This window comes from Arvicanthis niloticus, chromosome 18, assembly GCF_011762505.2.
Source record: "Arvicanthis niloticus isolate mArvNil1 chromosome 18, mArvNil1.pat.X, whole genome shotgun sequence".
In the NCBI taxonomy this organism is placed as follows: domain Eukaryota; kingdom Metazoa; phylum Chordata; class Mammalia; order Rodentia; family Muridae; genus Arvicanthis; species Arvicanthis niloticus.
The window spans coordinates 37,349,890-37,367,010 of record NC_047675.1 but is presented as its reverse complement, the minus strand read 5'-3'; the positions used below and the strand labels follow the sequence as shown (position 1 = coordinate 37,367,010).

The 17,121-nt window shown below is 47.1% G+C and overlaps 1 protein-coding gene across 1 annotated transcript in view; it reads left to right on the top strand.

Moving 5' to 3' along the window:
* Fa2h (fatty acid 2-hydroxylase) overlaps window positions 1-15,486 on the top strand; it is a 52,104-nt gene extending 36,618 nt beyond the window's left edge. The window contains exons 3-7 of the mRNA XM_034522513.2: window positions 4,809-4,951; window positions 5,518-5,624; window positions 11,363-11,535; window positions 12,560-12,812; window positions 14,109-15,486. Of these exons, the coding sequence (XP_034378404.1) occupies window positions 4,809-4,951; window positions 5,518-5,624; window positions 11,363-11,535; window positions 12,560-12,812; window positions 14,109-14,188 (756 nt within the window). The 3' untranslated portion in view covers window positions 14,189-15,486. The remainder of the gene's footprint in view (window positions 1-4,808; window positions 4,952-5,517; window positions 5,625-11,362; window positions 11,536-12,559; window positions 12,813-14,108) is intronic.
* The last annotated feature ends 1,635 nt before the right edge of the window (window positions 15,487-17,121 follow it).

Here is a 17,121-nt window from a genome sequence, read left to right as displayed (position 1 = left end):
TTTTCTGCCAGCTGCCATGAGGGGAATGACCAGCAAGTGAGAACCTGTTCCCACATGGGGAAGATGCTGCCCTTCAGTAAGGAGGACTAGAAGAAAACTGGGAGTGGGGGAGACATTATGCATGTAGCAGCTAAACCAGGGCCTAGCACTGGGTGAAGGGAGGACCTAGCACCGGGTGAAGGGCTTAGCTCTTGGGAAACTGTTTTGATGATGCTAGAGATATGGATAGCACATGCCTGTAATTTCATCATTTGAGAGGCAGAGGCAGGAAAACCGTCTCAAATTTGAGGACAGCGTTGTCTACGTATCGAAATCCAGGTCATCCAGGGCTCTATAGCCTATCAAGATTCTGTCTCGGAATACACCACCAGGAGCCTATGCGTCAGCTCAGCCATTGAAGGCATTTGGTGCTGAACCTGGCAACCTGAGTTCAATCTTCAGGACCAATGTGGTGTAGGGAGAAAACCAACCTCCTGGAGATTGTCTTTGACCTGCTAGCGCCCTGTGACACACTCTCACAAGAGCTTGTACACATGTATACACTCACACACAAATTTAAGAAATGTAATTCTTTAAAAAAAAAAAAAATCAAACAAACAAGCTACAGGAGACGATAAGGAGGTTTTCACTCTAGAATCAACCAACTCGGCACTTCATGAGCCAGCCTGCTGGGCCTCAATCTAGTTACTCCAAGCATAGGAGAAAGTCAGCAGGCTTGCACTTCTGTGCCTGTATGGACATGCCACTTTACACCCATGGAATAACAGGACAAAGACCCTATTGTAAAATTATTGCTGTTGGCCCTTAATGATGAGAGGGAGGTTTATGGGGGTACAGGTAAGGCCTGCAGCCCCCAGAGTCAAGTGACCCTTCCTGGGTACCAAGGAAGATTACCTCAGCAGTGAGGGGTAAAAAAATGGGCAGATCACAGGCAGCCTAGGTACTGACCGTAGACAGCAACCTGCCCTGTGTAGAAGGTGCCAGGGCCCTCTGGTCTACCTAGACAGGTCAAATGGGCAACAGGACATCAAAGGGAAGACCACCACACAGGAAAACCCTGTCTCAAAACAAAACAAAAAATTGCTCAAACCTTTGCTGGATAGAGAGAGGAGGCTCACCTGGCCACACCTCTGAGTGATAACTATATATTTTTTTAAAGATTTATTTATCATGTATACAGCATTCTGTCTGCATGCCAGAAGAGGGCCTCAGATCTCATTCTAGATGGTTGTGAGCTACCATGTGGTTGCTGGGAATTGAACTCAGGACCTCTGAAAGAACAGCCAGTGCTCTTACCTGTTGAGCCATCTCTCCAACCCAGTGTTTGGTTTTTTTTTTTAATTACATGCATTTATTGGGGTGCATATATGTGCCATAGCACTTGTGTGAAGGTCAAAAGACAAGTTGGGGGAGTCAGTTATCTCCTTCTGCCATGTTGATCCCAGGGATTGAACTCAGGTCATCTGTGCCTGAACCCACTGAGCCATCTCACTGACCCTAAGTAGTTTTCTTAAAACATCTAAGGCCAAATTAAATGCACAAATGAAACTTAGGGTGTCATGAGGAACATAGAAGATCCAGGGCTCTCATCTGAGACAGGTAATTATGAAACAAAAAGATGCAGGTATCACCCTTAGACAACAACTAGAAAGAAAAATTTAGAGACATCACTAAAAATGTAGGTGTTAATGAAGGTGTTAATGTAAAGTGTTTTTTAAATAGTTAACGCAGGAAGGGTAAGATGGCCTATCAGGTAAGGCTTGGTAATCTAGGTTCAGCTCCTGGGAATCCACATGGTGGAAGGCGTAAAGTAAATCTCAGAAGTTGTCCCCTGACCTCCATAAATTCACTGTGGCGTGCATGCACCCACACACATGTGTATACACACATACAACATAGATAGATAACATGTTGAAAATTTCTTAAAAGTAAAACACAAAATTATGGCAAATAAGACAAGAAGGAAAGGACAGCGGAGATGAAAAACAGAGAGAAAGCATAAACGCAAACAAATTTGGGATGAAGTGATGACTCAGAGGCTGCCGACAACATGCTTAGTCCACAAGTGTTAGACCCTAGGGACTTCAGGGCCCTGAACACTATGGGGGACTCAGGTGACTCTTCCCCCCCCCCCCCAAAGTAAATGGGCAATTCAACAAGAAGATACACCAGGGCAACCTTAACAGATGAGTGTCACATCTGCAGATGGCAGTAATTGTAGTTATCTGTTCAGCTGGGAATGTTAAGGAGTGAGTGAGTGCCTTAAGCCATGCAGAGTTCTTATAATCACGGTTGGCACATGGCACATGCTCAGTGAGTGCTGAGTTCTCATGTGACCTTGTGCAAGCCCTTCTAGGGTGAGGCTCTGCAGGCCGCTACAAGATAAGGTATATACATGGTCTACTAGAAGGTTCCTCCCGTTCTTTTTCCTGGTATAAAGTATACATGTGTGCATACTTAGAGACCTGGATAGACATGGAAGTCATGAGATTGCCTATATCACTGGACCAAGGCATGAAGTTAAGGAGACGGTCAGGAGGAGAGAGAGCAACAACCGAGTGAGGTTTGCACCTCTTCATTGCAAACACAGAGTGACTCCTCAGCTCCCTGTTCTAGAACCCACACGCCCTTTCCCAAACCTCTGGTAGCAACAGTAGAAGCACTTCAGAGAGGCTGGGAGCACACAAGGGCCGGTTCCTGGGAGACCTGCTGGGGCTGAGCCAGTTTTGTCAAGGAAGCCTGTGAAGGACTAGCAGGCAGGTTTCCCAAATCACTGTGGTCCCTCTCTCCCTCTCCCTCTCCCTCTCCCTCTCCCTCTCCCTCTCCCTCTCCCTCTCCCTCTCCCTCTCCCTCTCCCTCTCCCTCTCCCTCTCCCTCTCCCTCTCCCTCTCTCTCCCTTCTCAGACTTCCTTGTCCTTTCTCTCCTTCCCTTCCCTGTCCTTCCCCCCTTTCCTCCTGCAGTGGCCACTCCCCTTTGTTGAAGACTGATCTCCTATATTGAAGATCTCCACTCTGATTATGGGTTATTGGGCTACCAGCTTTACATACAAGAAACTGGGCGGCTCTGAGAGTTACAGACAGATGCTTGCTCAGAGTCTCAAAGCAGATGAGCAACAAGGCCAGGATTTTAGTATGGGCTCCTGACTTTAAGTTCATTGCTCCTTTACTGTTTGGAATACAGATTAATCTTATTAAATATACTAGGTCATCAGAAGTCTCCAAGTACATCTTGTTCTCCACAAGTAAGACATCTTATGAACTCTGGCTCTGTAATCCTATGAGTAAACCTTTGGACACATTTCTTCACTATATGTCCATGTTAACCTATTAATAATTGCATATTGTACTCTATAAATCAGAACACAGATTTAAAGCTATGTGTGATTTCATGTGTATGTGTATGTGTCACAAATACAAATAGGGTTTCTGGGGACTAGAGATTTAGTTCCCTGCAGTTAAAACAGGAAAATCATAGCCACCTGTAACTTCAGTTTTGGGGATCCAGTGCCTTTTTCTGACCTCCATGCTCTCTCTCTCTCTCTCTCTCTCTCTCTCTCTCTCTCTCTCTCTCTCTCACACACACACACACACACACACAGAAACACTAATATGCATAAAAATAAATATTTTAATTTGAAAAATAAATAGGGTCTCTGATCTTTTCTCTGGGAGTGAGCCCGTGAGTGCCGATGAGGCTTGTATCATGTGTGTCTGGGAAAAGCTGGTAAGTAGATGAAACACCAAGTCCAAGACCTGAATGGAGTGTCCTGTTAAGCCCTCAGCAGGTTTCTTTCTGCAATCCACAGAGCAGTGTCAAGGAACTTGTCTGTAATGTGGACCACACTTGTTCTCAGCTCCAGATCTGTGCCTGTATGCTCTCTGCCATTACCTTCCCCACCTAGCCCAAATCTTACACGTGACAAACAAATCCCAGATCACCTTCTGAGTCTCTCTCGCTTGCCCTAAATATGGGCCCTGGGCCCATTCTCTTGCCCCTGATTATGGCATCTTTGAATCAGCACTAAACCATCTAGCTTAATGTGCTTCACCCTGCTGAATACCTTCCACTGGTACTGTTGTTATTCTGTTTTATAGCTGAGGGAACTGGGTTCCAAAAAGTTCATATAATTTTCCCAAAGTCACACACTGACTAATATAGCCAGGATTTGAACCCAGGTTTGACTCCAGAGTCTTCATGCTAAGCACCACACTGTGTGGAAACAAAAGTGGTCTCTTACATACATGTTGATTCTTCCCAGCACATAGCACACCCATGTGTATACTCACAAAAATCAAATTGCACAAAAATCAAGTGTTAAGCAACTGATTGAGTGAGTTATTACTTCAGTGAATGGATGAATGAATTATCTAGGGCAAGAAGAAGAAGGTCGGCACTGGAGGAAAAGGGGCCTTGTTCATTTATGATGTAGGCCCTAGCAATGTAGAACATATTGGGTTTTGTATGTATGGAGTCCAGTATGGACTCTTAGCCATCATCAGCAGGTTTCAACCTATCTAACTCTTGGTTCGGCTGTACTTGACACTGTCTGAGTCATTGGCTGAGCTCTGATGGTAACTCCAGACTTACCCTACCAACTTAGCAACTCCAGTGGCTCCCAGACCTGGCATCTGATGGTTCTTGGCCTCAGCTTTCTTGGTCTGATCTGGATTCCAAATTCTGGGGCTAAAAGGAGCAGTATGGTTAGGTATGGATTTCCCTCTCTGAGATGGTGCCAAGGAACAGGATGTTCTAACCAAGATGAGGAAACGGACATCAGAATCCCAAGGTGTTGATTTGTCTCTTGCAGGACCTGGTGGACTGGCAGAAACCTCTCCTGTGGCAGGTGGGCCACTTGGGAGAAAAGTACGATGAGTGGGTTCACCAGCCAGTGGCCAGGCCCATTCGCCTCTTCCACTCAGACCTCATCGAGGCCTTCTCCAAGACTGTCTGGTGAGCACCATGCACTCCATGGTCTGGAGTGGGCCACCCCTCTCCTCTGATAATACCGGTAAAATATAGAAGCAGGGAGCAGTTGGGTCTCTCCTTATAATGAAGGATACTCTGTACATTATTGGGGATGGTGGGGCAGGCTATATCCATAATCAATTCCTGCACATGGTTTTATCTCCTATCTGAGTAACATCCTTCCTTGTGCCTGCACCTGCTCTTTTCCAAACTTCCATATAGGGTTAGAAGATTATAATGCCCATGGAAACAATTTTTCCTGCAATTAGTTTCTGCTGCCACAAGAGGTCAGTGTCTGTATAGCTGCCCAGAGTCAGTAACCATAGTATCCCATAATTCTTTTCTGCTCAAGACTCATCTCAAGGGGCAGACGGACTCACAGCTCTGATTCTATTTTCCTCTGCTCTTCACGCCATTGTCCCTTTGTACCACAGTTCTTCACATTACCTTCCTCCCACCATAGTTAAAATGTATGCTTCAGGGAAGCTGGATCGTGTTGTCTCCCCCTCCCTCCATGTGTATATCTCTCTCACCCCATGATCCTCCTGCAGGTATAGTGTCCCCATCATCTGGGTGCCCCTGGTGCTGTACCTCAGCTGGTCCTACTACCGAACCCTCACCCAGGACAACATCCGGCTCTTCGCATCATTCACAAGAGGTAACACTACAACTGGCTTCTCCCCGACTTGTTCCTGTGGGTCTTGAAGGCAGGAAACTGTTCTCTGGGGTCTTGAGTTTCTATGGGCATAGAAAACCACATCACAAACACTTCAAAAGTGGGACTTAACATGGAAAAAAATAGTTGTCCTCCCCAACCCATGGATAAAAAAAATGAGCATCACAGGAGCAGAAACTAAACAAAATGGTAGCATCAAATGTCACAACAATAAAAAGACAGAGGAAGGGAACTTCTCCCTGAGATTAAGAACAGAGGATATGCTAGATGTGGTGGGTACAGTCCCCTGCTCACTAATCTCAGCTGTAGGAGGTGGAGACAGGAGTATCCTTACAAATTGAGGCTAATCTTATATACATTAGCAGTCCCAGGGCAGCCAGAGCTGCATAGTTAGGCTCTGTCTCAATTCAGATAACAGAGAATGTACAGCCTAGAATTCCTCATTGAGTGGCTAAAGGAAGGCCAGGCATGGTGGTGCAGTTCTCTAACCCTAGCGCTTCAAGAACAAAGACAAGGAAATTACTTACTGTAAGCTGGAGGCCAGCCTCATCTACTACAGCATATCCAAGGCTAGCCAGGGTTATATAATGAGTCTCTGTCTCAAGACTCTATATCAAGAGCAGTAGATGATACATAGTTAGATGGATAGATGGATGGATGGACAGATAGATAGATAGACAGATAGACAGACAGACATGAAAGCAGTGTATGAGGTGGCACAGCTGAAATCAGATGAGTCTGTGCTCACATCAGATTGGAGGAGAACATGGGAGAAAAGACAAAGACATGCTGCACCATAGACTGTCCTCAAAGCTAAGGGCCACAGGACAGAAGCTGAGCCTGCAGTGACACCGGATCCCCTCTTATTGTGGAACCTGTGTCAGACCAGGGACTTCCGTGAGACTCCTCTATTGTTCTGTCCTCTCAGAGCTGCAGAAACAAAGTCATTCCAGACTGTATACATGTGTCAAAACACCACATAGTACATGGTTATGTGCCTGCAATCTTATCTCCCAGGGTTTTTAAAAATTAATTAAAAATACAGTTGAGGAAGGGACAGGGGAGATAATCCAGTTGGTGAAGTGTTAGTCACACAAGCACAGGCACCTGATTCTTTATAAACAGCCGGGCTGGGCGGTGAGCCTGTGTGAGCCAAGAGCTCAGGAGACAGAGACACATGGACCCCTGGGTTTCGCTGCCCAGCCAGCCTACCCTAAAGTTAAATAAGTGACTCAGGGTCATTGTAGCCTAGGACGAGGAGAACAGCTATTCTCCCAGCCTCTAGTTAGGGGACAGGGGACAGAGAGAGTTTGACATGGGCTATTATCCAAAGAACACAGAACTGAGTTTCTCAGAATGGCTGCTCTGCCATCTTGGCTTGCAAACTTGATGCTTACTTCAGCCTCCTGACCAGCTAGTCTGCCTGGCACCTGAAGGGTATTACTTTCCTTCGTCTGATCACAGTTTGTCCCTGACATGCACCAGACAGTTTCTTTTCTCCACACACAGAGGCTTCCCTTCATCCTTCATCCCCTGAGGGCAGCAAGTCAAGGGCTTCCCACAGCATTGAGGCCCTTGGTTTATCTGCCTCACCCAAGATGGGGGGGGGGGGCGTGAGCAAGCTGTGGAAAGTGCCCCCGAAACCCAGCCCAGAGCCCAGAGGGTTACCGTGCACACCCCACTCAGCCACGGTTACCCTTTCGGCCCACGCTGAATAGCTCAGGCACAGCACAGGGCTTGTTGCTTAGAAGCCTGCTCGCTGAATCGCCCACTGTCTGCCCAGCATTCCCCTAACAATTACCAACAGTGGCAGGGCAGCCGGGGCTGGAGGCCAGAGGGGGAAGGGGACCCTAAAGCTTTGGCCCAGGTCCCTCTGCAGGATTTCTCCAGAGATGCCACTCAGTACCAGCTTCCTCCGGATGGGCAGACTGGGTGATGCTGGGGCGAGGAGGCGGGTCGAGGCTTGACCTATAGGAAAGGGCTGTTCTGCATGGCCAGGATAATGATTTGAGGGTTCTGACGCACCACTGGCCTCTGCAGACAGCTAAAATGTGCCTGTGTGATAAAGGTCCAGTGTGGCCGGCTAGTGAGCCTGTGGCCACTGTGCCAGCGATGTGACGTGAGAGACACATTGCCCCGTGCATTCCTCAGCCCGCAGATCTCCATGCAAGGCACAAGTCACAGGCAGAGCAAAAAAAAAAAAAAAAAAAAAAAAAAAAAACCAAAACCCTCAAAGCAAGGTAAAGGGACACTCAGTGGGGTCCCATTGCAGCTGTTGGACAAATGACATCCTGAAAGAAATGAGAACAGAGTGTTGGGAAGTACTACAAGCTCAAGGAAGACACCAGCTTCAGAGAGCAGCAGAGCCTAGGGGGCCAATGGGAGCCAATGGAGCCGCATCTCATGTTCATTCCCAGGGGAAGGGTAATTCCCGAGCACCTGGAGATTCACTTGGAGCCATTTGTCAAAACGACAGAACCTCGCTCTGCAGCTCTGGGACTGCTAATGTAAATAAGAGGAACCGGACTCTAGGCAAACAGCTAGTGGTTATTCCTGTTTCCCATCTGCTCAGGATTTCTCCCTCCCATTGTGCCCAGGACTGCCTACAGTGTACAGATGACCTGGGTCCTTCAGAGGGACCTCTCAATGCTGTCTTCCTCTGAGCCTGGTCTGCTCATAGGGTGGCACAAACCTACAGTGGTCTTTCTCTACCCCTTTTCTCTCCCCTGATAAGTCTCTGTGAACCTGCTGTGTTAAGCACTGGACACATAGAGAAGAACTCATTCATAAAAAAAAAACTTACCAAATTGGGGACAAAGTACCAAAATGGCAGTACAGAACCTAGTGCTTGAGAGTGGTCCCCAAGGGCAGAGCAGGATACACGAGCCAGCCGGAAGTGGGTAAAGGAGGGACCTGTGTGGGCCACGTGAGCTGATCCCCAGGGATAAAAAAGGCAAGGGGACTCCAGGGAAGAGAGCATCGGCAAAATTGTGTGTGCAGGAGAAAACAACACGGCACCTCTAAGGAACCACTAGTGTTTTGATTCGACCTCCAAACAGGTGACATGTCTGGAGGACATGACTTGAGGGATAAGGAATGTTATGTGTGTGGGGTGGGGGTAGACTTTGTTTAAAGGCCATGAGGTATCACAGAATGACTTAACAAGGTATAGAAGCAGGTCTGCCTTGGGAGCCAATAGGTGGTAAAGTAGTGGGATTCAGAACCATGATGTGGGGTTAAAGAGATAGCACTGCTCTAACAGAGGACTTGGGGTCAGTCCCTGCACCCATGCCAGGCAGCTGATGACCTTTCTATAATTCTAGCTCTAAGAGATTAGAGCTCTCTTGTTTTCTTGTGCACCTGCGTGCGTGCACACACACACACACACACACACACATACACACTTAAAAATAAATATCTAGAAAGAAAAATAATGAACTAAGATGGATGAGTGGGTAGACAAATAGATTTAAATTACAGATTGCGCATGGTGGTGCATGGCTGTAATTTTAGCACTGAAGAGGCTGTCAGGAAAAACAATTATATATTCCTCCCCAACAAGCCATATGCTTATGGAGGGGCTATTTCGATAATAAATAAGGAAACAGACAAATGCCAATGGAGATGAGATTCACATATCGTGAAACCGTTTTAATTTGAATAGCTCGGTGGCCTTCAGTTCAGGTACCATCTCTATCTAGTTCCAAGCATCCTAACGCCTCAGAAGGAAACTCAGTTGCTCCCTGTTCTCCACCCTTCTCCCCAGTGGCCTCCACTCTTTCTGTGTCCACGAATGCACTTGGGCTGGACTTTCACATAAATGGAAGCAGGCACTCTGTGGCGCTTGCCAGTGGCTGCTTTCACTTTGCCAAGAAGATCTGAAGTGGGTGGGGTGACAGGTCCTGGTCACTGCTGGTCACTGCTGGAAGTAGAGAAAGAAGAGAACAACTTAAGGCTCTAGTAACAAGTGGGTGTCCTTAGAGGAGGACACCCCAATAACTGGCCTGGAGGGGTGAGGGCCAGAGAAAGAGGAAGGTAGTCAGCTTCATTTGGGAATGTTAGTTCTGGGGTCCTGTGTACACCATGTGGAGATACCAAAGGTGGCCTGGAAGTGTAGATCTGGGGGTTGCCAGCCTGTGATTAAACTCAGTCATAGAGAGTTTGGAGAATGATGGCTTCAATCCAAGAGACAGAGGTATGGTTTCCACAGTAGAGCTGAGAAGGGACATCCAGTCCCGTTACTTGAATGATAATGGTCACACAACTCCAAATCTCCTAAAAAACAAAAAACAACAACAACCAAAAAAAAAAACAAAACAAAACAAAAAAAACAAAACAACAACAACAACAACAAAAAAAAAAACCCACTGAACTATCTCTTTATGGGCGAAATGTGTAGTACGAGAAAATTTTGTGAGACAGGCTCACATTGTGTAGCCCAAACTGATTTTAAACTAATGATTTGATTCTTCTGCCTCAGCCTCCCAGTTACTGGAATTACAGGCATGCACCACTATGTTCTGCTTAAGATAGATAGATAGATAGATAGATAGATAGATAGATAGATAGATAGATAGATAGATAGAATGTGAGTACACTGTTACTCTCTTCAGACACCAAGAGAAGGCATCTGATCCCATTACAGATAATTGTGAGCCACCATGTGGTTGCTGGGAATTGAACTCAAGACCTCTGAAAAAGCAGCCTGTGCTCTTAACCACTGAGCCATCTCTCCAGCCCTTTAAGATTATATCTTATAATAAAGCTATTTAGAAAGAGAGAAAGAGGAAGAGAGAGAGAAAGAGACTGCAGTAGAAAGAAGGATGTATAATTAATTTTTTAACTGCTCTGACATAACACCTGACAAGAGTGATTAATTTGGCTCCCAGTTTGAGGCTAGTCTATCAAAGCTGGGAGGTCTTGGAGCAGGGGCATGAATCCACTGGTCATTTCATGCCCACAGGCAGGGAGTGGGAGAGCTCTTCCCCATTCAGTATAAATGTTTCTGGAAACACCCTCACAGAAACACACAGAGGTGCATTTCCATGGAGATGTTAAATCCAGTCAGGTTGACAGTGAACACTATCACAAGAAGGTGAGACAGACACAGAGGAGCCTGGGCAAGGGCAGAAAGGGCTTGAGTTGCAGTCTCCTAGAGACCAGAGCCCAAAGAACTGCAGGATGTCACCAGAGGGCTGGATCTCAAGGACTTTGACCCTGAAGATAACCTGGACAGCCTCTCCACATCCATTCAAGCTGATCTTTCTCCTCTGACACTGTGATTTCAAGTCTATTGACATTTCTGTATTTAGATTTTCCTGTCCTTCCTGCCCATGTGACCTTTACACACGGTCCCCAGTTGCTCGTTTCTTCCACTACTGTCTCTGGCACCTCTTTCAAGATGGTCTCCTTTCCTTCTCCTGTGCCACTGAGTCACCCTTCTAGGTAGAGATCCAGCATTTAACCAGAGCTGTGCCTCCTACAGTCCTCATTGGGAAACATTGGCTCTCTGACCAATCTAGTAAAGAACCCTTCCCAAGCCCACTACAGAGCCTCAGAGCCCACCTTACTACAGGGCTTTTTGGTGTGGCCTGCCCACAGCTACTAGGCAGAGGGCAACAACACCCAAGTTAGCCTGGGTGACAAGTCAAGGACTCTGGAGCCACCCGACACAGGTGTGCATGGCACTCATCAACCCTGACCACCTCTCTCCGCTGCAGATTATTCAATGGTGGTGCCAGAGTCCGTGTTCATAGGCCTCTTCCTGCTGGGCATGCTCATCTGGACTCTCGTGGAGTACCTCATCCACCGCTTCCTGTTCCATATGAAGCCCCCCAGCAACAGCCATTACCTCATCATGCTGCATTTTGTCATGCATGGCCAGCACCACAAGGTGAGCAGGGCGGGGTCCCACTGTAGGCCCCAGCACATGAAGCCAGCTCTGCAAAGCCCCGAGGCTACCACCAGCTCCCATGAGCCTTCCCAAGAATCCAGTTCTGGGCTGGAAGTGACAGAAACCAAGAACGCTTGAAATTTCTCGGAGGGGTGGCTGGGTTGGACATTGTGATCCGAGCCAGGTGGGGACGGTGTGTGTCAGGTGTGTACATGCTCTAGTGTGGTGCACACCCGCGTCGCCCAAATCCCTCATCATCTTTAAGCTCACAATGAATCCACTCACCCAGCAATGTTCTTGAAATACTCCAGGTATTGAACCAGACTTCAATGAACAAAACAGACACAGACAGACAGAAACCCTCACGCTGGTAAAGCTATCTTCTGAAGATGGCATGCCTGTGGGCCCATTCCACAGGGGAAGCTGACGCTTGGGGAGATTAAGGAACCGAGTAACCAGCCCTCTTCCTTTGAGGGTCATGAGCCAAAGGCTTGGGCTCTGATTCTATGGCTCCTATTCAACAAAGAAGCCTCCAGTTGAGGAATCGGGTGGGAGAAGTATCATGCTTAACTTCTAAGGTCCCTCACCACAGTCTGTGTTAACCCCAGGCTGCTGATGCCTGACTCTCCCACACAGCATCAGATCTCAGTCTCCTAAAAGCCCTGTAGCAAAGGGCTCAGTATTTGAGTATTTGAGGTCATGGCTTCTGGCTAGTAGCTAGCAAGTCCCAGAACCCAAGTGGTCCTAGGAGATGGTGTGCCCTTGGGAAGTTTGCCAGGTCCCATCCTGACTATGAAGTAAGGAATGGAACACTTTATCTGGGTCTTTCAGGCATGTTGACTTATCTGTCTCAAAGCAAACAAAGATACCAAGCCTTTGCAGGACAGGTCACTATCCCCTCGTTGGAACACCCGGCCGCTCTGCTCCATTCTTTAGAAGAAGCATCTCCACTTTGGCATGCCATAGACACAAATAGGCAACAGGCCTTGGGCTGCCTCTGACACCCTCACTTCTCTGTCAACAGGCACCCTTTGATGGCTCCCGCCTGGTCTTCCCCCCAGTGCCAGCCTCTGTAGTAATTGCCTTCTTCTATGTGTTCCTGCGGCTCATTCTGCCTGAGACTGTGGCAGGCATTATCTTTGCTGGGGGTCTCCTGGGCTATGTCCTCTATGACATGACTCATTACTACCTGCACTTTGGCTCACCACACAAGGGTTCCTACCTGTACAACATGAAGGCCCACCATGTCAAGCATCACTTCGAATACCAGAAATCAGGTAAGGCCGAGCCTCCCCGGCCTTTATTTTTTGTTTATTGACCCATTTGGCAGATTCAACCCTAACTAAGAGCCGGGCTCCATCCAGGGTATGGCCTATACAGAGAGCTCGTTTGTATAGACAGCTATGCGGAGAGGGTCAAGCAAGGAAACCAATACATGGCAAAGATTATCTCAGACAGTAGTTAAGTGTCATAAAGAAAATAAAGCATGAAAGCATTGGGCTGGGTAGTGGTAGTGCATGTCTTTAAACCCAGTACTCTGGAGGCCAAGGCAGGAAGATCTCTGTGAATTCCAGGCTAGCCTGGCCTAGATAGGGAGTTCTAGTCCAACCAGAGCTATATAGTGAGACTCTGTCTCAAACAAAACAGAAAAAAGAAAAATAAAAAAAAATATATTTAACCAGCATAAACAAAGTATTACCATCTTGTAATTAATATAAAGACCGTATATGAGTTACCTTACATTCTCTTACACTAAGTCTGTTTTGTACAGAGAACACATCCCAATTCATATGCTAAATTTTCATCAGAAATACTTGATCTATAAAATATCTGCAACTAAAAAGACAGGTTGATGGGGGCTGCAGAGATGGCCCAGTGGTTAAGAGCACTGCTCCTCTTCCAGAGGCCCCGAGTTCAATTCCCAGTACCTACCTGGCAGCTCACAATTGTCTGTGACTCCAATTCCAGGGGATCTGATGCCCTCCACACACATATATGCAGGAAAAATACAAATGTACATATAATAATAAAATAATAATAATAAAACCAATGCTGCAGAGTCACCAATATAGTTGCTTCAAGTTGAGTTATCCAGTAACTGAGTCAAATATTTGACTTCACATCAAAGCTTAAAATAGGTTGAATTGAGTGAAATCCTAGCCACACTCCCTGGACACGTTAGTCAAGTGATTCTTGTAACTACCATGCTGACACATCAAACCCAAATACTGTAATTCAGGAAACAGGTCTCTTCAGGAGTCACTGAAGCTGAGACTGAATGAAAAGAAAGCAGTGTCTGATGTCTGGGAAGCTGGCTTTCCAGGAACAACTCCCCAGATAGGAATGGACGTGTCCTAGCAAGGAAGAGGGAAGCTGGCGGGGGGGGGGGGGGGGGGGGGAGGAGTACCTGGGAATACAGGTAGGACCAAGCCAACCTGGAAATGGGACAAACACAGGCGTTTGGTCCTTGGTCCCTGGGTGTTGAGTCTTCCCTAGATCTACTTCCTCAGGTAAATGTCTTTCTTCTCTTCTGCCAGCACCTCATCCTCTGTCCCATTTGTCTCCCTCTGCAGGGTTTGGCATCAGCACTAAACTGTGGGATTATTTTTTCCACACCCTCAATCCAGAGGAAGCCCACCCGAAGATGCAGTGACAACCCCTAGATCCTCTGTTCTGCCCTTGGTCTATCCCCAGCCTGTACCCCTGTCCTACCCCTCACCTCCACCCAGACCTGCTGAGGTCAGCTCGGCCAAGCAGGATGGGCTCTGTCTAGCTCTGGGGCTTGGTGGAGACCTGAAAGCAGGACTTCCCTTCTGGCTTACTGTGTGAGGATAGCATCCTCTTGATAGCCAAGAGGCCCTTAGGGACTGGCTCATTCCCAAAGAATGACCTTCCCATTGGCATTTCTGCCTAAGCTTCAGCCCTCAGTGCTGTTTCAGGGTCCAGACAATGGTCCCAAGGGGCATGAAGGAAACTGACCCCACCTGTGCCTTAGAACCCTGGGCTCTCTGGGAGCTTCCCCATGCAGCAGAGGGACCAGTGCCACAGCAGAAGCGTGGTGTGCAGGCCTGTGGCCACATCCGTACTCTCCTGTCCTTTCTTGAGAGAAGATGGTTCAGAAGTAAATGAAGGGCTATTCCAAGAAGAGACAGCATGATGTCTCCCACAGGCCATTCCCAGACCCCAGAACAGCTGCTCTGGGCCCTGCCAACCCCAGATACCAGCTGTAGTATCAGCTGCTTCAGCGGAAGTAATCCAGCACTTATCTACCTGGGCAGAAAGCATGAGGGTATCTGGCATTCTCTACAAGGCTGACAGGAGCCCTGGCCCTTGTCTTCGGGAATCAACGGTGGCTTTCTCTGTCTCCCCTCTCCCCCACAAACCACAAAGGGGCTCCCCAGCAGAGTCTGGAGAAGTCTGCGTTGGTGAGAGTCACACCCTAGCCCCGGCCATATTTGGCCTCCACCTGCACAGGTAGAAACCTGCCCTCACTCAGGACCCTCCCAGCAGTGCCTCCTGAAGCCAAGAAGGGGCTTTTATGTGGTGCCTTATTACCCTCCTTTCCTCCTGGACCGTCCTTCCTTGTAACCAGATCCCTCACTGCTCCCGAGTCTTATTTATAAACTACATAAATATTCTTAATCTGGCCCCAAATGAAGTAGCTGGTCAGACGGCCCTTTCTAATCCTATATATTGAGCTTATGTAAAAAAAAAAAAATCATCTTGCCTTCCTTTTTGTTCCTTTCTTACCCACAAGTGATTACTACTTGAAACTTGTCAAAAACCCAATGGGTGCAAAGACTAAAGAGAGGCAGTGCGACCAGTCTATGATTTGTACTGTTTACGGTGAAGCTTTCTAGAGATTTTGGGATAAATATACAAAACTGCAGTTGTGAAATAAAGATGTAAATAAATTGTATATTTTGAAAAATAAAACATTGAGAAGAAACCAACAAAGACCCATTGGTGTTTGTCAATGGTGACTGGACCCTGTCATCATTGGGAAGGAGGGACACTGGTCCAGAAGGAGGAAGATGTTATCACAGCGAGCAAGTTGTACCCAGTTGCTGGGGAGTGGATCATAAAAAGCTGACTGACAGGCTGGGAGTCATAGTGCACACCTTTAATCCCAGCAGTGGCAGAAACAGGTCTTGAGTTCAATGCCTGCCTGATCTACAAAGTAAGTTCCAGGACAGCAAGGGCTACACAGAAAAATCCCATCTCAAACAACAAACAATGAACAACCAAGAAGTTCCCCATCCCTCAACAACTATCCACTACCCACAGTACCCACAGTTCCTCAATATAAAACTCTAGACTGGCAATCATCTCCCTCATCTGTGCTGGGATGTTGGCTAACTCGATCTTGGGGTAGGCCTTACGCAAGTGACCTCAGCTGCTGAGAGATCATGATTTCAATAAACATATGTCCAGAAGACAGCATCTCTGCAGCAGCCCTCATTCTTTACGCCTCCTCTTCTGTCATGTCCCCTGAGCATGCTGGCGGGGAGTTAACATAGATGTCCTGTTTAGGACTGAGCACTGGGTCTCTTGGTCTCTGCACAGTGACCAGGTGTAGGATAAGGGGCTGCTTCAGATTGTCCACAGCTGCTGACTATGATTTGCCTCTTGCTCTAGCAGGGCCTCCATATTGACAGTGGCAGATTGTTTTGGTGATTTCGTGACTCTGAGAATTCTGGGAACTCTTCAGGGAGTATCTAAATGCTAGGGCCGTAAGAGTGGGATCTTGGGTTTTTTTTGTTTTTTTTGTTTTTTTTTTTTTTTTAAGGTAGTTGTGTGCAAATAAAAAACAGGAACAAGAAGAAATTATATATCCTGAAGATCAAACTCGCCCCCCCCCACCCCAAGGAACGTGACACCCCTAAGCAGCAGGAAGTAGTCTAACAATAACGTTGTCCCTTCTCCCCCCCCCCCCCAAGCCATTTTTTTCTCTCCTATCTAGTGTTAGGGGGTTGAAACAGTGAAACAAGTGGGGTGGAGAAGGGTAGAAGATAAAAGAACCCACCAAGTAGCAAAGGCTGGCTCCAGGAGGTAGCCAAGGGCAATAGCATTTAAACAATCTATCCAACCTCAGCAGAAATTCAAGAAAGTTTGCCCAAAATAACTGTTTAAATTCTGATCAGAACAAAGCAAATACACAAGTTGTCTCTTATTGTTGTAAGCAATTGTCCTTGCCTGATTTCTCTATCAAACACCTAACCCCAGCCAGATGTTAGCACTCACCAGACCACTGGGTCTTTGGGTGGCTGGAGGAACTACCCCCTCAATTCTGTTCCATTGCATTCTTACTTTAGCTCTGGACTCTGATCTCTGCTTTGAACTTTGTATCCTTTCGTCTTGTGCCCAGAACAATAAGCAACTTGTAGCAAAGCCCAGTTTAAGTCAACCTTGTCTCCATCAGAGCTGCCTAGTAACGTTTGTGTTTGTGCCTCTTCTAGTCCCTGGACTCTGCTGCCCTCTGGTGACAGCATGCAGCCCTGCCTTGTTAGGACAGTCCTCAGAGTTCCTGGTCAGAAACCACATGTTTGTGATTCGGTTTATTTATTTATTTATTTATTTATTTAT